At 37.6% G+C, this 25,253-nt stretch overlaps 1 protein-coding gene across 14 annotated transcripts in view; it reads right to left on the minus strand.

The window, feature by feature from the left end:
• Positions 1-25,253, minus strand: part of nav3 (neuron navigator 3) — a 374,692-nt gene that overhangs the window by 110,515 nt on the left and 238,924 nt on the right. For 13 of the 14 annotated variants that reach the window (XM_051107138.1, XM_051107136.1, XM_051107137.1 and 10 more), the window contains 3 exons: positions 17,798-17,915; positions 17,167-17,219; positions 4,225-4,297 (listed from right to left, as the gene is read on the minus strand). In XM_051107138.1, the coding sequence (XP_050963095.1) occupies positions 4,225-4,297; positions 17,167-17,219; positions 17,798-17,915 (244 nt within the window). Of the gene's footprint in view, positions 1-4,224; positions 4,298-17,166; positions 17,220-17,797; positions 17,916-24,656; positions 24,730-25,253 lie in introns of those variants that run through there. The other variant, XM_051107139.1, reaches the window with a different exon arrangement.

The following is a 25,253-nucleotide window of genomic DNA, read 5'->3' on the forward strand; positions in this document are numbered from 1 at the left end:
CCTGCACTTAAAAGCACTTAAAACCAGAGTCCCGCTGTGCGTGCTGATACCCTACACACTGTGAACAGGGAGTCATGGCCACCGCAGCAGGAAAAGGGATATTGAGAGTTTGCACCTATCATTATTGGGGAAAGAAGGCTAGGATAACACTCAGCAGGGGTTAAGAGCAAACTTTCCTGAAGGACAATTTTACTGCACAGATGATGTGGTTTCATAGCGTAGGAGGTTAGTTTCATTTAAGTGTCAACTTTGTCTCAGATGTTTTTTAAAAGGAACAGAAATAGAAAACACTTTCTATTTAATTTGATAATTTATCTATTTAAAGGGATAGTAATATTTTGTCATTAATTACTCGCCTTCATGTCGTTCCAAACCCGTAAGACCTTTGTTCGATTTCGGAACACAAATTAAGATATTTTTAATGACATCCAAAAGCTTTGCGAAAAGAAAAAAATGTGTTAAATAAAGTCTCGGATTTCATCAAAAACATCTTAATTTCTTACAGTTTTAATCTGCTCTACATTTAATCTCATTGCTATCTAGAAGAAATAAGTTCAAAAACAAATACATTCACTGACAGTAAAAAGTAAATTCTATATATGTGACACACTGTCTGTGGTTTAGACATTATTACTTTTATTTTCCTTGGAAAACTCCTACACACTCAGGCACATCAAACGCAAAAAAACAACTTCTTTTATAAAGGTCTCGAGTCGGCATGCCTCATAAAAAACTAAACACAAGCGTATGCAAGCCTTCAAACCCTAACTCTGAAACCTCAGCTAATTTAATTAAGACAGCTACTCACAGCTTTAGGAAAGATGCTCACAAACACACAAACAGCGCTGTGGAAGGGAAAGTGTGTGATAAAAGCCTTGAGAAACTCAATACACTGTACATTTATGGACGCTGTGCACTCATGGTGCTGAATTTAGCGGGACAGTGAATACAGTATCCTGCTTTAGGTTAATGATATCATTGCACACTGCATTTAGTACACTTAAGCTCCTACTTATGCTAAAAATGAAAATCAAGGATCTTTGCGGTTTGTCGATGCAGCATTTCTAAGAAACCTAAAACGTTACAAAAATGATCAGATTCAAATATCAACAGGTCTCTATTGCCTTAAAGGAGAAGTCCACTTTCAAAACAAAGATTCACATACAATGTACTCACCCCCTTGTCATCCAATATGTTTATGTCTTTCTTTCATCAGTCATAAAGAAATTTTTTTTTTTAAGGAAAACATTTCAGGATTTTTCTCCATATAATGGACTGGTATGGTGCCCCGATTTTGAACTTCCAAAATGCAGTTTAAATGCCAAGCCGAGGAAGAAGGGTCATATTTAGCAAAATGATTGGTTGTTTTCATTAAAAAAATACAATTTAAATACTTTTTAATCTCAAATGCTCGTCTTGTCTTGCTCTCCCTGAACTCTGTGTATTCTACCTCAAGACAGTTAGGGTATGTCGAAAAACTTCAATCGTATTTTCTCCCACAACTACAAAAATCATTTCAAAATCATCCATCACTGCTGAAGTACCGACCCAGTCTTTGCAACGTGAACATGCAAAGAAGATCAAACACCTTTAACAAAAAGGTAAAACAGCGATACAGGACGATTTTGAAGTTGAGGGAGAACATGAAATAGGAGTTTTTCGACATACCCTAACTGTCATGAACTGGAAAAAAACAGTCCAGGCAGAGTAAGACAAGACGAGCGTTTGACATTAAAAAGTATTTGCTAGATAACACCATTCTTCGCTAAATAAGACCATTCTTTCTTGGCTGGGATTGGTTACAACCGCATTTGGGATCATTTGTAGCTGCATTTCAACTACATTTTGGAAGTTCATAATCAGGGCACCATAGCAGTCCATTATATGGAGAAAAATGCTGAAATGTTTTCCTCAAAAAACATTTATGACTGAAGAAAGAAAGACATGAACATCTTGGATGACAAAGGGGTGAGTAAATTATATGTGAATCTTTGTTTTGGAAGTGGACTTCTCTTTAAAATACTCACCACTTTTGCAGCTATGTATGGAACTAAATAAAATAAATACTAAAAAATACTAAAATAATGATTATTCCACCCCCTTATTATGATGCTAAGGTGTTGTGGGTGCTTGCCAGGTTGTTGTTATCCACCTTATTTTTAACGTATGAGTGGGCAAGCGATGTATACATTTTATGGGTCTGGATTCTGGTCTCATCTACTTCCAGCTTTTTTTTTAGCTTGTTTTGCTGCTTGATATTGCAAATTGGTGTGTCTTACCATATTATTTTAATGTATTATCTTAATTAAGAATACACTGGTTTGTAGTGCAAGCAGTTTTAATGTTTACTGCATGATGTTATTCTTCTTGTTATTTCCTTATAGCGGTTTATGACCTGGAATTCTCGCCCAGTGGCTTACTTCTATGTTGAGGAATAAGGTGGATAGGGTTTCTAACTTGTTCTGAGATTTTAAAACAAGGTTGCTAGGATCTTTTGAGTGGTAGCTATGGTGTTTCTAATTGGCTTGAATTAAAGTAGTCCACCCTCAAGTCTCTAATTCTCAGTCTTTTGATTTGAAGGCCCAACACAACATCCAAAGGCCCCCCATATTGGCTAATATATTTTCTCAGGTATTTCTGCAGTAATTATGACAATACTGCTTTTTTTTTTTACCCAAAAAACTGGAACCGTTAATATATTAAACAAATTAATGTGCTTCTATAACATTTTAGATTCTGATTCTGAATGTTTTTTTAATATAAATTTAATTTATTAAAAATGTGCTTGTATAAGATTTTTAAATTCTGATTCTGAATGTTTTTTTATATATATTTAATTTATTAAAAATGTGCTTGTATAAGATTTTTAGATTCTGATTCTGAATGGTTTTCAATAAAAATTAAACACTTTATTAAAAATGTGCTTCTATAACATTTTAGATTCTGATTCTGAATGTTTTTTTTATTATTATTTAACTATTTATCAAAAATGTGCTTTTATAACATTTGTAGATTCTGATTCTGAATGTTTAAAAAAAAATTAAACACTTTTTATTAAAAATGTTAGTCTAAACATTTTTAGATCCTGATTCTGAATATTTTTTAATATAAATTTAATTATTTATTTAAAATGTATAAGATTGTATAAGATTCTGATTCTGAATGGTTTTCAACAAAAATTAAACACTTTTTTTATTAAAAATGTGGTTCAATTACATTTTTAGATCTTGATTTTGAATGTTTTTCAATAAAAATTAAACACTTTGTTAAAAATGTGCTTCTATAACATTTTTAAATTCTAAATCTGGATGTTTTCAATAAAAAAATAATCGTATCACTTTACAATAAGTTCCGATTAGTAGTTTACTTTAGTTACTGCATTAACTAACCTTAACTAATAGTAAGCAATGCATTTGTTACAATATTAATCTTTGTTAATGTCAGTTTTAAAAAATACAACTGTTCATTTTTAGTTAATGTTACCTTAAGTCCATTAAATAATTATTTATTTTATAATATATTAATAAATGTTGAAATGAACATTAAATAAGCTATATAAGCTATTACATAGCGGGGAAATCCTCAAAATATATTTCAGGGTATATATTTCTAATTATATTATAATTATTATTATTATTATTATTATTTATGTATTTATTTATCTGGTCACACTTTAGTTTGGGGAGCAGTTAATTAACTACTATCACTTTTGCCTCAATAAACTCCTAATTTACTGCTTATTAATAGTTAGTAATTAATAGTTAAAAAAATGCATCAATATGTGCTTTAAGTTTTAATAAACAGCCAATTTGCTAGTAATATGCATGCTAATAAGCAAATAGTAACATTAATAGTGGTCCCTAAACTAAAGTGTTACCTATTATTTTTATAGTTTAAATCATCAGGCCATCCTGTGGCCTGATGGTTGATAACCATTTTTTCTATAATATTCTGATCCCTATAGATATGTCTTAAGTCCCACCTTTTATGCAAATCTATGGGATTTTTTGTGGGAATTACTTATGTAATGTAAACTAACCACTCAATCTGAGGTACCATTAATGTTCCTAACCCTTCAAAAACTCTTCAAAGGCACTAATTCTAATCATAAACAGTAACAATACCAACGCAAACAGCACTAATGGTAAGAATAGCAGGCCTATTTGTGTACATGAAGGCATTTAGCAGAAGTTCTCAAGTTTCAAGCAAACAGAAGGGTCTTACCTTCAGCAGAGAGCCCTTGAACACTGACTCCTCTGGCCCCTAAGAAATTCAGACAAGCCTCCACATTCTCAATCTGAAAGACAAAAACAAAGAGAACAAACTTACTACCGCATGGTGTTTGTGAGCGGGCAGTGATGTCAGAGAAGTGGCTACTGAACCTCACACACATTCCTGCCAGTATTCAGAGTCCAACAAAGCCTTTGATGCAGACTGCAGCGTTTTCTTCAGAAGGTCGCCTTCAGCGTATTTCAGCACGTCTGACAGCTCAACCGGTGGCTGACGCGCGCATGTCGACGTTGTGCGAGGACACGTCCGCGGCCTTATACCCACAAAGGCTCTATTGTCGGGAGGCAGACAGTGTCATGCCCCCTGGCTAACCTTTGTGGGTCGGACTCGGAGTGTGACACTGAGACGGCAGTGTGTCACACCTACACACACGCTGACAGACAGACCAGGCGTGACGTTGTGGCCCAATCGAGGGCTGTAATAATACAGCACTTGACTGAAAGTGACTGAAAGTGTGGTAATATCCTGGCGCCTCCACTCATGGGCACACAAAGGGACTTTGGCCATGCGATACGCATGGCTCACATATTTTGCATTAGTGCAGGGCAGAATGCTGGAGAAGTCGTACAGTAAGGTCAGGGCTGGTCAACGGGCCAGACCGCACTATATTACTATGCGACAAGCGCAGTACTATGAGGAATGCATTGTGCTGTGAGACAGAACTGAAGATAGTTGACTCAGCTCATACAGTATGAGACCCTGAAGGATTGCTGTTGTGCACAGTTATTAATACTGTCCATAATACACAGTCTCACAAGGAAAATTTCGCTCTAGCGACAATTTCCACTGTTTTAACACTGTTGTAAAACCCACAGATGCTTGTGTAATATATAACATTCAGGTCAAACTTTAGTGTGGGGACCAATTCTCACTAACTAAATATTAACTATGACTTTTGCCTCAATAAACTCTGAATTTGCTGCTTAAAAACAGTAAGGTAGTTGTTACGTCATGAATAATGCATTAATATGTGCTTTATAAACAGCCAATATGCTAGTAATATGCATGCTAATAAGCAACTAGTTATTAATAGTGAGAATTGGTCCTTCAGTGTGTTAGTAATATTCACACACACAGTACAATAATATTGGATTTTATGTTTAATGTAATATTATTAATGTACCATTAGTTTTTTTTTTTTTTGCCCATGAACATTCATTCATGACTCACGTCATGCTGTAAAATGGATGTTAGCTTGTTCACTCCTGATGCCTGTTTCATTAGGCATATTCATATTAAATTCCAGCTTGCAGAGTAAAAAGCAACTAAATACACTTATTCATACAGGGTTTTTTATTAAAAATATCTGATGTTATTACACAGCTTAGTATTGTATAAAGTGGCTTGAAGGTGACTGAAATGCTTGATTCTCATTGGTCAGCCACAGCTGTTTATGGTTAATGACTGTATAACTGATTGTCTCAGTCACCTAGTTTTGTAACCCATATCACTCCGCAATCTTTTTTGTGACATAAGAAATGATTTAAACTATTTTATTTTATTTTATTTTATTTTATTTTATTTTATTTTATCAACCGGTAATTTTCTTAAAATATGCCACATCATTATTTTATTTTATTTCATTTAAATTCATTTTAGTTTAATTTTATTTAATTTTAGTTTTTGTAACTTACATTTCTCCACAGTCTTTCTTCTGACATGAAAAATTATTTAAACTCAAATCAATATTTTATTTTATTTTATTTTATTTTATTTTAGTTATTTTTTTTATTTTATCAACCAGTAATTTTCTCAAAATATGCCACATCATTATTTAATTTAATTTAATTTTTTTATTTTAAGTTTATTTAATTTTAGTTTTTGTAACTCACATTTCTCCACAGTCTTTCTTCTGACACAAAAAATTATTTAAATTCAAATCAATATTTTATTTTATTTTATTTTATTTATTTTATTTTATTTTATTTTTTGTAACCCATATAATTCCAGTCTTTCCTCTGACATGAGAAATTATTTAAACTTAAATTTTTATTATTTTATTTTATGTATTTATTTTATTTAAAAATAAATAAATAAAAAAGTAAATATAAAAAAAAATTTTAAAAAATTACCGGATCCTCTCAGCCTCCTCTATGGCCCATTATTATTTGTTTTGTTTATTCTATTTATTTATTTATTTTTGTTTTTTGTAACCCATATCACTCCACAGTCTTTCTTCTGACATGAGAAATTATTTAAACTCAAATCAATGTTTTATTATTTTATTGCAGCTGGTAATTTTCTCGAAATACAGCCCATTATTATTTATTTTGTTTATTTTTTTTTTTTTTTTTTTTTTGTAACCCATATCATGCCACAGTCTTTATTCTGACATGAGAAATGATTTCAACTCAAATCAATATTTTATTTATTTTATTTTATTTTATTTTATTTTATTTTATTTTATTTTATTTTATTTTATTTTATTTTATTTTATTTTATTTTATTCATAATATGCCCCATTATTTATTTACGTACTTACTTACTTACTTACTGTTTATGAAAATCAGGCTAAAATTTCTATGAGGACTCAAATAATGGAATGTACATCCTCAGTTCAAACAGGCACCACTAACTGTCGTTATTTACCAAAAAATGCTGCAGTGCTGCTGTGAGGGATGACTGGACCCAATTTAAGGTCATTCTCACAGCTGTCCTAGTGCAGCAGCGATTTACAGTCTTCCACACAACTCCATCCACCCAATATCCTCTGACCTCATTGCCCCACAGCGTCCAGCATTGAGCCAGAAAGATCCACACAGATCACATACAGTATTAACTCCCACACACACACACAAACACACAGGACGGCGAATGAATGAGCAATTGTTAATGTGATCCGTATCGACAGCATCTTGTTTCTTACATCTGTCCCAACGGCAAGTAGCTGTTTTTCATATGACACACATCCCACACACCGCTGCACACGCAAAAAGCCTAATGCACTTTAAACGTTTGATTATCTCCTCTCATAAACCTCTTTTAATGGCAACATGGTGCAGAACATGTGTGGTGCACCAGAGATGGGCTGGTTTTCATTGCCGTCTCATTAAGACGACGGCACCCGCGCACATGGGCACCCGACAGCGTGTCCCGACCAAAAACTGATTCAGACATTCTCAACGAAAATGAAACGTACTAATGCGGTCGAACTCTGGCATCTCAACCGCATCATTTAACGCTTTTCTAGAGTGTTTACGATATATGATAGCTGGTAAGGTCTCAGCAATGGATTGAGCATTTGCTGCCGACACCAAAAGCGCGAGCGGACGCTCCTGATTGACAGACGCGTGCGAACAGACGTAAGGATGGGGTTTACGCTTTTAAAGCGAGGCGATCATCAAGTTTGGTGTCCGTTACGGATATAATCCCCTAAGTACGGATGGAAATTCCATCCTCGTTTTAATAGCGGTCCCATCAGCCCATCACTCTGTTTATTTTTAGTCTGTCTCTCAGCCTACAGTGATGTACACAAACATAAACCGTGATTCTATACGCTAATGGCGAGCAGAGCTCTTGATGCCGAACCGCTGCTCGCCGAGCGGTTTTTCAAACCATGTGGGATTTTAACAACTCTCCGGGAAAGTCAGATCATCTGTTTTTCCGACATAAACTGACATTTTCCAGCACCAGATATGTCATTAAACAAAATTAGGGAGGAGAATGTTTTGATGAGGTATATTTTCACAAAATAATATTGAGAAATTTATAAGCGAGCAGTTTTCATGGTCGACATGGATGCAAAAAGGATGGAAAATAACCACGGCTTACGTCCCTTCCTCGAAATGACAACGACGAGTCGATTAAGTTTTCTGTCACTGCGAGCGGCAAACGCCATAAATCTGATCGTGTTTAATCTATACAACACACTGATCAGAGCAAGGCTTTAATGCAGAGTAAATGTTTGTACTCGGGTCCGGCTGTGCGGATCCAGATGCTGAGGGGCCCTGCTAGCTGCGCAGGGACCGGCTCCAAGTGTATCGGATAACCGTGGGGTGAGCGCTGGCTTTGGAAAGTGTTGCTGCTCCAACGCTACCATGAAATACAAATGGTCTCAACCCTCAATTATATAGCTTTCACTTAAAAACCACTCAGAGCCAAGAGAACAGATAAACGCTGTTTTCTCCAGCACTTTTGGTTTTACAGAGAAACAGCTGTAGTCGTTTTGCAGCATTTCATTTCCTCTGATCGTAGTGACCACATGCACATGAATTTGATGAGCTGTCTATAAGTACAAAGGCTGTGCAATACACACTGTTTAATATTCTAATTGTCACACAGGGAAGTTTTACAAGGGTTATATCTAAATATTAAAACTTTCAAATTTTGAGTTACTTTTCAATTACCAAAAAAAAACTAACTTGTGCAGCTTTTTAAACCAACATGTGCTTTTACTTAAAAAGTTATTTTCACTCTCAATTTTCTCATTTTTTCTGTTCATTTTTTCTCATAAGTAGTTTACTATTTAAATTGTGCTGAAAAAGTAGTTTAACTCTTTTATTAGCCAGCGTTTTTTGAAGAAAGTTGCCAGCCACGACCAGCATTTTTGATCATTTGCGCAAAAATGTCATGCCCCCCCAAAATATTTTGTTATAAGGATATCTGAACATGTAATACATCAAAATAAACAACCTAGAGACCCTACTTTTAAACAAACAAACAAACAAAAAAGTCAGTTTTGTTCTAGGTTCAACCAATCTTTTTTTTTTTTATCAACACTTGAATGTAGGTAAGTTTCATTTAAAAAAGCTGAGAAAATTGCATTTTTATTAGAGACTAAATCTGGATCAGATTCAGATTGACGATCAAAGGAAAGATGCAGTAGATATTCCTTCATCTTGCTTCCTTCAACACACCCAAAGCTCCTTTACCACTTTGTGGACTGACATTTTACTCAGTAACATTAGGCAGTTTTAATTTCTATGGTGTTTATTCTTGATGATCGCATTATTTGTCATATGCATCTGCTTACAAATGAGACTGTTTGTTTCCGTGTCTTCCTCGCCTGTGTTTTTGATCACGAGATTTTGAGATCTCACTCAGAAGATGTGTAAGAGTGCCCCTGAGAATATAACAGTAAAAACATGGAAACATGGGAACGTTGCCTTATAAACAGCGGAAAAATTCCGCATTTGGCAGGGAAGCATTGTATTATAAATAACAAAAAATACTGTGTTTGCCGGGGAAGCCTTGTCTTAAAAATAGAGGAAATTTAGTGTTTGACAGGAAAGCATTGTCTTATATTGCTGCATCACGCCATTCCGTATTTCTGAGATGAAAACACGTGACGTTCTACTCTATCTGAATTATGTGTTTCTATGGCAACACTATCAGTGGCAAAGCCCTCACGTGTTCCTGAACTCGTAATTACAACTTGTAAACTCTGAATGTTTTTAGAATGACTTAAACCAGTTACAGATGTACCATGTCTGACTTACGTACCATGTGACCCGTTTTGGCGCTACTAAGGCGCTACCTCCGAGTCTGACAACATAGAAAGCTATGAGTAAAATGTCACGTGTTGTCATCTTGGAATTACGGTAATTACGACATGGCAGGAAGGCAGCATAAATAACAGAAAATTCCGCATTTGGTGGAGAAGTGTTGTCTTATAAATAACAGAAAATCCTGTGTTTTGCAGGGACGTGTTGTCTTATAAATAACGGAAAATTCTGCATTTGGCAGGGAATCTGTGTCTTATAAATAGTGGGAAATTCTGTGTTTAGTAGAGAAGCACTGTCTTATAAATAGCTGAAAATTCCGCATTTGGCAGGGAAGCACCGTCTTATAAATAGCGGAAAATTCTGTGTTTGGTGGGGAAGCATCGTCTTATAAATAACAAAAAATACTTAAATACTCCACATAAATAGTGGAATATTCCACATTTGGCGAGGAAGATTTTTCTTATGAATAACGGAAAACTGTCTTAAAAAATGACAGAAAATTCCATGTTTCGCTGGGAAGCGTTGTCCTATAAAAAGGGGAAAATTCTTCATTTGGTGGGGAAGCATCATCTTATAAATAACAGAAAATTCTGCGTTTGGCAGGGAAGCGTTGTCTTATAAATAGCTGAAAATTTAGTATTTGGCTAGGAAACGTCTTATAAATATGAGAAAATTCTGTGTTTGCCGGGGAAGCGTTGACTTACAAATAACAGAAAATTCTGTGTTTGGCAGGGAAGCGTCATCTTATAAATGACAGAAATTTCCATGTTTCGCAGGGTAGCTTTGTCTAATAAATAACGGAAAATTCCGTATTTGGCGGGGAAAGAGTTAATCACAGTTTAAGTTCACAGTTTTTTACTATAACTATAAAGTATGCTACAGAATTGCCATTAGTCCTGTGTATAACAAAATGTACTAAACAAAAAAACGTAGCACTTTCCTCTTCAGGACTTCTGTGATAAATTATTAATCTTTATCAATAGTTTTTAATTCACAGATGCAAAAAAATAAGACCACAGAAAATCATTTCTGCACTAACAGTGTTATAGTAATGCTTGGCAGGTCTGTAAGAGCCACCTCAGTGCCAACTTCAGCATGCCATTCTATGTGCCCAGTGGGCACTGAGACAAACAACCGTAGCTGAGCCATTATGATGCCAGCCAATGACGACAGCCGTTAAATTCCTGTGGCCTCCTCTGTCTAATTAGCAACTAAATGGATCAGCCTGCAGCCGCTGCCCTGCACAAGACTGGTGGAGGTACAGTATCAGCGGACGGCCTGCCTGCAACATGTGCTTTGAAGTGTCTTCTTTCTCAAAACATCTGAGAATGCCAAGATTCCATATTGCAGATCCACCATTTAGGACAAGCTAAAATGCCAAAAATTTAAGAAAGCACTTATGTTGCTCCAAACCAGTATTATTTTCTGTTTTGAAACTTCAAAAATGAGCCAAAATCATTGGATTAATCTGATTCGTCATCTTTTGTGACCTACATCACTGAAAAGATCTGTCTCGAAGAATCTATTTTTTCTCCGAACACACAAGAAGAGAACATGGCAAGATTTAATTAATAACTTGGAGGTCAGTCTTAAAATGTTCTTCTTTTTTGTGTTCCACGTATGAGAATGCACATACAGGTTTGGAACCACAAGCGGCAAAATAATTGAAAACAAGTGACAATTTTCATTTTTGGGTGTAGGCCTTCTATCCTTTGAAGGCCATCAACTCATAAATGAGGCTTGTGGATCTTTGAGTAATGTTTTAGGTGACAGATTTGCTCTCTTAGTCACGTCACACATCTAGTTCTTCCATATTACCAATCCATCTTCCAATATTACCATCTGAAACCAAGAGTCTTTGCTGTGGTTATCTTCGTCACTGTCTGTTCTATGGTTTGATCTTTGCAGATGTCTTAAAAGGAACAGAGTTCCTCTGGGATTTCACAGGCACACTTCTATAGTTTTTTCTGTGAGGTGTTATTAAGCTTCTTATTGTTGCAGAGCAGAATTTGAATGAACCACAAAAAGCATTCAACTGAGATGTAATCAGAGGCTTAGACATTCTGATTTTCACTCTGGGAGACCGGATATTTAGAGTCTATTAAAATGTCTGTCAAATATGTTTGTCAACGATACAATGAATGAACATTTCCTTCTTTCATCTAACTGTAAAAATGTCTTCGAAGACATGATTACAACAGGACACGGAAATTAGATTTTGAAAGCGTGTCAAATATGTCTGAGGAGGGAAAAAAGACATCAGAACCCGCCAACCTCAATGTAATTTCTAGGCGGCCTGAAATCCAGACAATTACTAAAATGATTCCCTGTCAAAAGTAAAGAGGTGGAAGACCCATCAATCCAAAAACAGATCCTCCCACAGCAGAGGTCAAAGCACAATCACAGTCCAGTGAGAGTAAATATATCTGACAGGAAACAATCAGAACCATTTCTGTTATGTCTACAAGACCAAGCGGAAAGGTTACTGAAATGTCAAGCGATGAACGTCACAAATCAAATGTGAACGTCAAGTGTCACTATGTGGCGTTAAACATACGAAAAGACAAGTTGAGAAATATTCCATGAATCTGAGCAAGACACATTTGGTCAATATCAAACTGCTCAACTTCTCTGAGAAGAAAGAAAGAAAGAAAGACAGAAAAAAAAAGAAAGAGTTGAACCGAATGACTGATATTTAAGCTGACCACCACCTGCTGTGGCACAGTAAAAGAGGGAAAACAGGGTAAGAAAGAAAGGTCTGCTAAAAAGTCAATCTCAAAACAACCTAAGCTATTTTTTGGTCTTATATTGTCCAAACTATAAAACACTATGCCATTAAACAAACAAAACAAAACACTCATTTGTAAGATACTTTATAAAAAGTGTATACTGAATGATTAAATATATGTATGTTCTACTTTGAGAACACTTGTTAGTTATTTAATAAAAATCTAACTCAAACCAGTCTAAAAGCCATCCTTTCAATGATCTAACTTACTAAATAACCAATCCAAGATAATCAAGACCCAATGTCACACTATTTCATGAACTAACTCATTATACAAACTAACTAAATCAACACCAAAAGCCCTAACTTAACAAGAAACCAAACTAATTCAATAAAGTTCCAAAGTTTATTCTTTTCATGAACTAACACTAAATAACCAGACAAACTGAATTAAGACCCACAGTCACACTTCTTAATGAACTAACTAATTATGCAAACTAAATCAACACCAAAAAAAAAAAAAACATTCTTTTGATGAACTAACTTGCCAACAAACCAAACTTACTCAATAAATTTCCAACGCTTATTCTCAAGATACTAACCGACCAAACTAACTCACTAATAATTCTCAATCTAACAACTCAATCAAGTCCACACGGTCTATCATTTTGATGAAGCGATGTGTTAACTAACCAAACAAACTCAATAGTCGGTATCGGCATCAGCACTTAATGCAAACTAACTAAATCAACACTAAAAGCCCATCCTTTTCATGAACTAACTTACCAACAAAACATAGTAACTCAATAAAGTCCCAAAGCTTATTCTCAGGAAACTAACTTACTAACTGACCCAACTAACTCAGTAACTAAGTCTCAATCTAACAACTCAATCAAGTCCACATGGTTGATCATTTTGATGAACCCACGTTAACTAACAAAACGCAATAATCGGTAACAGCAATAGCTCTGAAAAACACATATCGATCGACTCCTAAACTAACTAAATCAACACCAAAAGCCCATTGTTTTGATAAACTAACTTACCAACAATCCAAACTAACTCAATAAAGTTCCAAAGCTTACTCTTGAGAAACTAACTTACTAACTGACCAAATTAACTCACTAATTAATTCTCAATCTAACAACTCAATCAAGTCCAAGCAGTCCATCATGTTGATGGACCAACACGTTAACTAACCAAACAAACTCACTAATAAGTATCGACATCGACCCTGAAAACACATACTGGTTAACCCCTAATGCAAACTGAATCAAGACCAAAAGCCCATCCTTTTGATGAACTAACTTACCAACAAACCAGCTCAATGAATTTCCAAAGCTTACTCTCAAGAAACTAACTTACTCATTGACCAAACTAACTCACAAATTAATTCTCAATCTAACAACTCAATCAAGTCCACACGGCCCATCATTTTGATGAACCAACGCGTTAAACTAACCAAACAAACTCAATAATTGGTATCGGCATTGACCCTGAGAAACATCAGTGGCCCCCAACACAAACTAACTAAATCAACACCAAAAAGCTCATCTTTTTGATGAACTAACCTACAAACCAACAAACCAAACTAACTCATTAAAGTTTCAAAGCTAATTCTCAAGAAACAAACTTACTTACTGACCAAACTAACTCATTAAATAGTTCTAAATCTAATAAGTAAATCAAATCCACACGGTCCATCATTGTGATGAACCAACACGTTGACTAACCAAACAAACTCAATAAAAACCCAAAGTCCATCACTTGTCCTGACATCATGTGGACCAGCTTATATCTAGCAGCGTAAACCAGCTCAGCATCCTGCACTCTCTAGCACTTGGGTGGATGCTATATTAATCACATGAAGGTGAATGTGGTATGCCATCAGAGGGATATGCTGATGTCTGTAGATGAAGCAAGGAGCGTATCTCTCAGCTGACAGGCTGTACGCTGCTAACAGATGGAGCCCAGATGATGCAGCCACTTTACAAGCCCTAACACACTTAACTGCACCGGTCCTCCCACACGACCTAAAGATGTAGCCAATCAGTCAGGCTCTCCTGGCGGCCACAAACCTGCAGTAGACACTGACAGCAATCTACTGTATATAGACAGACTTGCAGTTACAACCTGTAGAGTTTACAACACTTAAATTTATGTGGTGCATTCTGGGAAGTGCAGTCCAATTATGTGCTTGCACATCTGTAGCCTTTTGAAGTGCAATGTGGTTTATTAATGAAAGATTTAATTATATAGATTAGTATTGTGACGCTATTGTTTCAGCCGAATGGATTTATATGGCCCTGTTTGGATTTCTTTGGAGTCTTTTTCCAAGCTGGAGGGTGCCTGGTTGTGTTCAAAGGCAGTCTCTGCATGCTCAGTTCCTGCGGTTTCCAGTTTTAGGGACGAGACAACACTGTCAGACTGAATTTGTCCTAACAATGCCTGATGAGAGAGGAAAGAGGTGCAAACAGGGATTTGATAAAGCAGCCGTCAGCCACAAAACAACCACTAAGAAGCCAAGAGACTCCTCAGTGACATCTTAATACTAAATGAGCTTACAAACTGCATATTAAATTGGCCAATTTTCCAATATGTCGCCTCTGATGATCTCTGAGAGTTGTATGTACAAAGGAATTTGTGTACATGCCTCGGAGACATCTCCACATGTTGCAATCCCTGGATCTGCTAATCAAGGCAGGCTTATGGGATATGCTTGTGTCTTGGGGAACTCCCATTCTGATGCATAACCTACAGAAACAGCCGTCTCTCACCGACTAGGTCACAAATGGCAGCAAGGGCTCATTTGGTGGACCATCATGTTCAGAATTCCAGACTAATCAGAATACCAGCCTTGGAATCGTAACCTTTTTAGCTTCTGTTGCAGTTGCGGTTCAAAAGACAAACGTTTCCATAAGGGTCAGTGAATGAACAGACAGCCTGTAGGCGGCGATTTATCTGCCTCTCTTCATGCCAGTTTAATTAAGCCCCGAGAGACCAATCAGATCAATGAGAGAGAGTTTATTACGCATGTAATTTAGCAACCATCCTCACTGCCTGGGAAAGCACCCAACAGTACACTCATTTAACTGAAGCTGAGTCACTTTTAACAGGTGCTCTTAATGGACGTGAGCAAGCTTTTTTTGCTAATGCCAAAGTTGTAAATTTTTACGGGTTCGCAGCGGAAAATGCATGGAAGGCTATCTAATCCTAATCGATAAGGAATTTCCCTTTGTCATAATTGATTATTCCTCAATGGCAGATTGCCGGCTCCCTGTGCAATGAGGCTTGACGTGATTTATTGTTTAATATTAACTGCCACACAGTAACAAATACAGGAAAAGGGGCACAATAGATTAGCTTCCTGACTTATTCCTGAACATGTTAACCAGGCTGAGGCCAGGATACTTCTTATCCTCTCATTTAACACCCATAAATGAAAAGACCAGCTTACACAAGCATGAATTTCAATGGTGAACCAGCAAAAAATGCTGGTTAACCAGCCCGATTTTTTTTTAATTAGGCTTGTTTATGGGAGGTGGAGCTGGTTGAAGGACTAGTTCCAAAACCTTCTGAATTTGTGTATTCTGTGGAAGACACAACAAGCTGTTTTTGTCCATTCAGATCAGGTCAAAACGTTTGAAGTACCAAAATGGACATATGTAGCACAAAAGTAATCCATACAACTCCAGTGGTTTGATCCAGCTTCTGATTACATGTGTCCCACAAGTCAACATCGCCATACTGACTTTTAGTGCAAGAAAAAAATTCATTCTTGGCTGAACTACTCCTATAATCTATTTAAGAACCCTGTACACCAGCATCCCATTTATCAACAAAGCATGCTGTTTTTGCACAATAACCTGTTCCTATCAATCAAATACTGACAAACACCTTTGCAAATCACAGAGAAGTCCCACCAATCAACGACAATGTGCTGCTGATGTTATGGTCGTGAATCTTGGCTGCGATACAGACTGTGTACGTCCAAATTCCACCACAACCTCAACTTCCCGTAAACAGACACACTTCCTCAGTGTAAAACCTCTACATACGTGTACACACTCATGCTGGCAGCAGGTGCAAGATCAATGGGCATTGAATGGAACAATGAAACCTCCTACGCTTCCCCCAAAACACACACACACCATCGCACGGTTAGCCTTGAACGTAAGCTTTTACGGGGGTCTTTGTGCTCTTCCAATCCGACAAGCATACCTACATGGGAGCTGTTAGGAGAAGCCCACAGCAACTATCCCAGGATCCTCTGCTGTACTCATTGACATGCAGAGAGTTATAGCCTAGGACTCAGCCGGGCCATTCTACTGCAGAAAAGACCTGTGGGGCCACTAAAGCCTTTACTCTAGTATAGCTTAGCAAGAGTTTAATCACTGCAATGTGCTACAGTAGAAACACAACATAAGCATACAAGTTCTTACCTACACAGATAACAAATAATCTTCATTTTGTAGAATCATCAGCAAAAACATGATAATAGCTTGTTTTCATGATTTCCTGACAGGTGCAATTTTATGAGAGAATTCTATGCAATTTTAGTAGACACAATTTTATGTTAACAGTATTTTATAGTATATGTGGTTTAAAGTTATTATGTCACAAAAACAAAACAAAGAAAGAGAACAGGCATCATGCTGTTAATGTATATTACATGCATTATGACTAAGGAAAAAAGACACTTACCATTTGAGAGTGACTCTTGGGGCAGCTGTTGATATCTTCTACCTTCTCATTAGCTGCAACAGAGATATTGCTTGGTTAAACCTCTGCAGCACACTGGTACAAAACAGAGAAGTGCACCACAACCTCTGGCCTTTCCATCCAAGAAAGTTTGCCTTTCTAGTTTGTGATTGAACGAGCATGTGTATGTTTGCAGTGTGGGAGAAAATGCTGAGAAAATGAACGGCTGTTAATTCATCAGCTGTCGGTTGCGAGTTTGTGACATAAGATCTGCCATTGTACGCTGGAGGTTCATAATAAAGTTTCAGGACAGCCCAGAGGAGGGGAAAATAGGATGGGGGGAAAGAACGAAGGAAAAATAAAAAAGACAGACTGACACACATGCACACAACGCAAACCACTCTGGGCTCACTAAAGTGAACACATGGGAGACACATGCTTTAATAGTGCAGAAAAAGCATTCAGTTCTCCTGTTGATGATTTTCTACAGCTTCTAATCCAGTTAAACGTGAGCAGAATAACTAGCAGTAATCGCAGTAAGTAGTTATGTTTTACACAAATAATTTTATCACTCAAATCAGCTGTGAAGATTTATTAGCCTGCACTGTGTGTGCATGTGTGTGTGCCTTCTTACCTATTATCTGGATGATTTCTGCCAGCAGAACTCCATCGGGTATGTCCTGAGTCAGGTCCTTAATAAGCCTCGGGCAGCCGGACTTGGCCAAATAATGGTTCGCCCAATCAGTGTAGATCTATAGGGAATATGAGGAAAAAAATCTGATGAGGAACAGAAAACAGCCTCTGATAGACAATACCAACCTGATCTGATGACGAAATTGTATCGTGTGGGAACTTTTTCGCAAGACCCAAAATATGTACCGCCATGTACAGCTCTTTCATCATGAGTCATGTTTTTCACAGGATTCGTACCCAAGGATTCCGCATCCTAAGTCCAATTCCGTGCCGGCTGAGCTACCGAGCAAGCTTCTTACGTTCGGAAAGTGAAACTGTAATCATAATTCTGTATGAAAACGATTACAAGTGCTCGCTGTTTTACCGCCTCTTGTGTTCATTTCTGTTGGAAACTGCATTGATTTACACTGATTGGTACATATTTTGTGTCTTGCGAAAATGTTCCCACAGGTACATTTTCGCCATGAGATCAGGTAAGAAAATACACATTAATGAAGACTTATATCATAGAGGACCTAAGCAGGTAAAAGGTGTACAGTATGTGGTTTCTTTGACAGAACATTGAGTCATGATGACCAAAACCACAGAGGAAAACAAAAATTATGAGAGTAAGAGAAAGAGAAAAACAGCCATCAAAGCAGCCGGCCTGAGTATGTGGTCAACTTAATCAAAACTATCAATAAGGCCTTAACATTTGTAATAGATTATCTGGATTTTCAACTGGATAGAATCCAGCCTTTACATGACATTGTGACACAGCTGATCCATTTAATCAGGTGGGGATTACAAGGATAGTACCTACTTACAACAAATTAACTTTTCCAAAGGCTAATTCCTTTCTAAAGGATGGTGCTATTGCACAATGAGTTTTTAAACCATTGTTGAAGTCTTCTAAATTAAGTGCTTGGGGGTTACAAAACAGTTTCAGAACAGCACCAGAAGTTAAAGAAAAAAAGACGCAGGAAACTCTACATTAAGTAAGTCCTTATTTATGGCTTAATATACCTGGTCTGTTCTAACAAATGCAACCCCCTGGTGTCTCAGTAATATGTCTAAAAGATTCCTTGGATAGGTGTTCCTCAGGGGTCTGTTCTAGGGCCCCTTAAAAAGTAATGTCACAAATCTTAGAGCTCTGCTCTTTCATTGTGATTTTAGGATTAGATCTCATTGCACACGAGGCAAGCGGTTTTCCATTTCCCACTTAAGTGAGAGCACCCCAGCGGCAAGGGACACTCTCAGTGCTCACATCCTCTCTCTAATAGAATCGCCTGTATGGGGCTTTTGTCTGTAACGTTTCAAATCAGTGTGGGGGGCTTCAAGTTTTTCAGCTCATCCAGACAGCATGTATTTTACTTTTCATGTTTTGTCAAAGTAAAATCAGATTTTGATCCTAACATGATCTGTTCTGGCTTCCTTTAGGCAGTTTCAGCCTTAATTATGATGAACAGACCACCCCAAACCCCCACAATCTGCACCCTGCTTAAAATTAAAGTTATGAATGACGTACTAAGATGCATTTAAAGTGGTAAGCTTCACTTACACCCACGAACCTAGTAAAATTTCAAAGGAATTCTCATTTACGTAGCTAGTTTCATTTTAGACCATATTGTAATGCCTCATAAAATTACAAAAGACTATCCATACTCTCTCGCCACCTCAAACACAGTGACCAATTAAACACATTTATGCCTTCGCCAGGAAAAAGGGAGCATTCCGCTCAAAGATGCCACAGTTCAAAGGTTTCATCTGTTGTGGTTTCAGCATATGATAAAAAGTCGTTAACATGAACAGGGTGATGAAGAGCTCTTTAGTCATCCTCCCACTTAACGCAACACAATACAAAAGAGAGCCAATAAAGGCTTTCGCTCACCACTCTTAACCACAGTCACCTCCGAGAGTTGAGTAAACAAACAGCTACGCTACCACACATGCCAACACCTCCAGTCACGGCAGAGAAAGCAGCTAAGAATTTACACATTTCCGCAGCATCAAGAAAACCAGGTGAATTCTGCTGTGGTCTGGCTATGATATTGAAGTTTTGGTTCATCCTGCTGCCCAGGATCTAGAAGGAATTTGTATTTCTCTGGCATAACCTAGGTGAGGTAAACTGACGCAGTGGTTGAAAGGTCAGAAAAGGAAGTAGAGAATAAGACAGCGATTCTCTGCAGTACAACCCTGTTCCCCTTTTCCCTGCCTGACGGAGGGCTGAGAGAATTAGGGGTGCCGCAGTGCCACAGTTGTTCATACGCTCGACGGGCAGAAAATGTCCATCTGGACCTTTGAAAGGAAGGAAAGAGAAATCACTCCGTCTTCCTCTTATTGCCTCTAGCGCCCAGAGATCAACAAAGAAAGCAAGTGAGACATAGAAAGAGAAAGCAAGACGAGAGAACGAAATGACAGAGAGAGAGAGGGCAAGACAGAGACAAAAAGAGAGAGAGAGCAAGGAACAACAGGAAAAGCAAGAGACTAGTGCCCATTTCAAAAATTGTTAGCCCAGTAGCAGCTATCTTGTTAATGCTTTTCTGTTGCTCACTACAATCCTGGTTGGTCAGATTTTCCACACAGTATATTTGCAACCCGGGGTTAACGGTCATATTTGCATATTAATGGTTAACAACATCAACGCGTTAGCTGATCACCTGAGCCACATGACTAATGATAACTCTAGAGCAGTGTTGAGGAGTAACTAAAACTAATGGAATTACGTAATTACAATCTGCAGCTGAAATTGGTCACCTTTTCACAGAATTTGTAGGTTCTGTGTGGTAATTGGCATGTAGAGCACTATACAGGGGATTGGGAACAATTCAAACAGTGTAGGCTAAATACGCATTTTGTTGGGGCGAATGAAGTCTGATTTCGCGTTGTGTCACATAAACTGCTGCAGCGCTCACACAGCCTGCTCCTGTCCAGAGAGACGGCAGCAAGGAGAGGATCATATGCGCGAGTCTGCGCAGACCACAAAATGTACCAGACACATTTGAATTCTACACAGAATGCTATTTTATATATAGATAACGCGATATGGATGAGATTGTGGTTGTCATACGCTGTCAAATGCAGCCTTAGCTAGCTCAACGGCTCTGGCTCAAGCTGTGATATAAATGAAATGCTACTGGCTATTTAAAAAAGGGCCTTGTTGAAATTACGTCAACACATAGAATAAGGCTGTGTGTTTCAAAGCACTTCAATGGACCTTTATATTACAGTTATTTAAGAAAATGTTAAGGACTGCAAAGGGGGTTACATTTGAATATTTTCTGTAAAAAGCTAGGATATGTTGAATAATAATGGTTGCTTTGCCTGTTTTTGATGTGCATGATGCCTCAAAGACTGTTTAGTAAAGCTATTCTATTCTGATGCTTTTGATTGGTTCTCTTGTTTGAATTTGCAGCACACCATGTCTGCCAATTACATCAATCCACATTGCTGCTGAAAGCTTTAGGCTACAACCTGTCTGAAAGTTGCCACCATAACGAGTGATAAAAAATGTTCCAGTGCTTTAAAAAGTGTGTTCCAGTGCTTTAAAATTTAATTATTAGAAAGTTAATTCAAGTGATGAAGGATTTGGAACTTTGACTACTCCTTTTAAGATTAACCCTGCCTGATTTAAATGTTTGAAAATGATTAACAGTTTTAAAAAAAAAAAGTACAAAGTAATCAAATGTAATCGGTTACATTACTAGTCCCCACATAGGTTTCCCACATCTTGGTTAAACTTCAAATTCAAGAACCTTTCAAGGACTTTCCAGGTCCAATACCCTCAAATTCAAGGACTTAAAGTAGGGACACATTTCAAGTGATACCAAGGTTACACGGTGTTACCTTGTAGGATACATTATTACAGTTTTGATGTGTCAAATAAAACTATGCATAAAAGCATTTTTTTTTTTTTTTGCATTTATTTTTGGTCATATGACAGAGATCTGATATTCTGTTCGTCATATTTCTCTTTTGCATTAAACCAAATGATGGTCCTTTTGATCTCTGGCAAGCCATTCTTTGTCTTAATTATTATAATTAAAAAGCCCCCAAAGTGCAATGACCATATCCCACATCAAAACTCAAAATATTTAATTTCCATACCTAAAATGCATATTTTCTCCTTGTGCAGACTGATCATAAACACACCTAAAAGGCTTTCTACCAGCGGCCATCACAAAACGTAATATCTTGCAGAGTTTTATCACAGATAGAATGCAAAATGTTTCAGTCCAAGCATTTCAGTCAAATGTAATTTATGCAATATTGCAAACATTTAACCTGCGGGAGAAAATCAATCCAACACAAGCTGCAGGAATCAGATTTAACTGATTGTGGGTCAAGACAATAAGGAGAGATGACTGACAAATCTTGCTGAAGGATTTGCTGCTTAGCAGATAATGTGCTCATATCCGATCTTGTAAGATGTGCTCCCTTTATACAGAGTATGTGTGATTGCGAAATTGAAAGTGAAAGTGAACAGTGAATACGATAGCGGCTCCCTGAAGCGCGAAAATTATATTCAATATTAGAATGATTGCGCGAGCAGGCCCAACATTCAGCAGGGGCGGGATCAACAAAACAGTCCAGCATAGGGCTTTAATACAAAAAAACACACAATGAATGGCGACTGTAGAAAGCAAAAGCCAAGTCCCGGACATTTTGGGCGAAAGAAATCCCAGGTGCACACATTTTTTAGGTTCAAAAATAGGACATATCCGGGGAAAAGAGGACGTATGGTCACCCTAACTAACGTAAATCAAACAAGGTAGTATGCATAGACCACGAAATGTTGGTGAAATAACACATTAGCGGCCCGGAGGGAATAATATGGAATTTTTTTCCAGTAAGCTTCTTGCAAAAAATAAATTCAAGCACTTTCAAGGACCTGTATCTATGCATGTTTATTTTCAAAAACTTTCCAGGGCCTTGAAAAAAAAATTTTCAGATTCACAAACTTTCAAGGATTTCAAGGACCCGTGGGAACCCTGACTAGTAATATAAGTAACTGAAATAGTTACACCACATTTTAAATAGGGTAACTTACAATCTGTAACTTATTACATTTCCAAAGTAACCTTCCCAACACTGCTCTAAGATGTAGGAAAATGACAGTGCTGACAGCACCACAAGAAAAGATGGAAAAATGTCTTTTTCATGCTATTTTAAGTCAGACTACACAGGTGCTTTTGAATGACTGTCAATGGAAATGCTGTTGGATCTGCTTTTTGGTGTAGCTGGTCCAGCTGGACCATGATAACCACCAAAAACATTTAATTATTTTTTTTTTTTGGTTGTTCACTGTTCAACATATAAAGTTCATGAATATTGAATGACTGCTGTACTTTTTGATTAATAATGTCCTGCAGTTGTACATTTCACTCTATAAAAGTCAGGGCTCGTAACTAGGGTTAAAAATGGTGCTCAGGTCTGTCAAAATTATACATGTGAAATGTCACCTAAAAGCTGACTAATTTCTGTGCTATCTGTTTGCAAACAGGTTTCACAAACTTTCCTACCATTGGCCAGACAAGCAACCCCTCCACAAACGCTATTGGTTGAGTTTATGTTGCCGTGCATGGCCGGTTGGGATGCTAAACAAACAAAGCAATGTTTTGAAAACACCACCGAGCCAAAGTGTTTTCACTTTTCAGGGAAAATTGGTTTACTTGAAGTTGTCTCTGCATATTAAGCTGGGATAAAAGAAGGTATTTAACGTCAGAGAAATTACACGCTTCAGCTTTAACTTGGGATTTAAAAGCAAAAAATGAAAATTAAAAAAAAAAAAAAGCTGACAGGTAGAGGAAGAGGAGATTCTCATTAAAACAGAGCTAAAGAAGTATCTCCATGTTCTGGTAATGAGGACAGCATTGGATACAGATGAAATCTCCCTGAGAGAACCATTACCACAGTCATTTACTTTTTTTAGAAACAGATTGGTTTATCTGAAAACCACCATTAACATTTTCATCAGCCTAGGTAATGAACAGTACAGCGAAGAGAAGCTCTGTTACCAGCAAGCCGGCATCTCCAATGCACATGACAACCAGCAGCAAACTGTAAATGCTTTAATCAATGCTGCCATTAACAACTCAGGCATGAGGGAGGGTGAAACGGGCCGGTCTGCAGCTGTAAATAAGCGACTGTTATGGCAAAAGGAAACTGGTTGTAAAGCAGTCTTTCAATCCGATAGTTTCACGGAGGGAAGTGCACCGAGCCAAGGTTAAACAGTTTCCCGTCCCGTTATTTTAGGGGGTGAACTTGCTGGTGTTTCCCACTGTGAGACCGGCAGAAGCTCACATGAACACAAACCGAAGCACATCCCAAAGTCAGTCCCGATGCTCCTTAGTCCCCAGATGTGTGCTGGATCCTATCTAAAATGCATTAATCTAATGCCCTAGCTCCCCGTTATTTCACTCACAGCTATTTATCATGCGTCACAGTTTCTTTTCTCGCGACCCATTATTTTCGATTCATCCCAACAGCTCTGACACTGTGGTTTTGTCTCTATTAATGAGCAAGCGCTTGTTTGGCTGATGCATCACTTCACTGTAAAACCCAACTATGCCACCCTCAGCGTTCACACAGCATTAAACGAACACACACACACACAGACACACACTCATACGGCCGTCATTCATGAGCGCTGCCTCCTCCCCTCGCGAGCAGGTTGCCAACGCACACATACATGCGTCCAGACACACACATCCATCAAACAAAAACACAAATCCCCTGGCTTTGTCCCTGACTCTAAGAAGCAGTCAACAGTCCCTGCTATTTCAGCCTGCTAGAGTTAAGCTCAAGTGAAGTGTGTGTACCTCTTAAGAGTATCTGAGCCCAGGTTGTCCCCGTCCTCAGCGTCCCGCTGATAAACGGCAGCGTTCGGCTCTCTCTACAGTCTGCTCTCTATGCAGTGCCTATAACTGCGCAGGTACTGGAAGCCTGCGATTGCAACAGTCAGCCAAAAGGGGGAGTCAGCTGCTGAGAAAAGCTGTCATGCATCAGCCAGAAGGGGTCTGCGAGTTCATCGCCTTGCGGACTCATCCAAAGACCCTATTTGGGGTTTATTTGAACGCTTTAAATGAAGTTTAGATTATGAATCACAGGACTGGGTGGAAAAGGGATGGAATTGTGTTGTTAATAAAAAATGAGGCGCTTCATAAACATATGGAATATTTAACAGCCCTGAAACACTTGAGGGCTGTTGTGCAATGCTGTAAATTGAGTTATATGGTACTGTACGGGACTGTAAAACCTTCTATATCTTATTAGAGGAATTTATGGTAACTGAAAACAAAATCAAGGCAAAAGGAAGAGGTTAGTAAAGCAGGAAGCTGTTATAAAGCCAGTTTGCTCTTAAAAATTTCCAACAAACAAATAGTGTAAAAAAATGTTTTTTTCTAAGTGGTGCTCAC

This window comes from Labeo rohita, chromosome 4, assembly GCF_022985175.1.
Source record: "Labeo rohita strain BAU-BD-2019 chromosome 4, IGBB_LRoh.1.0, whole genome shotgun sequence".
Taxonomy (NCBI): domain Eukaryota; kingdom Metazoa; phylum Chordata; class Actinopteri; order Cypriniformes; family Cyprinidae; genus Labeo; species Labeo rohita.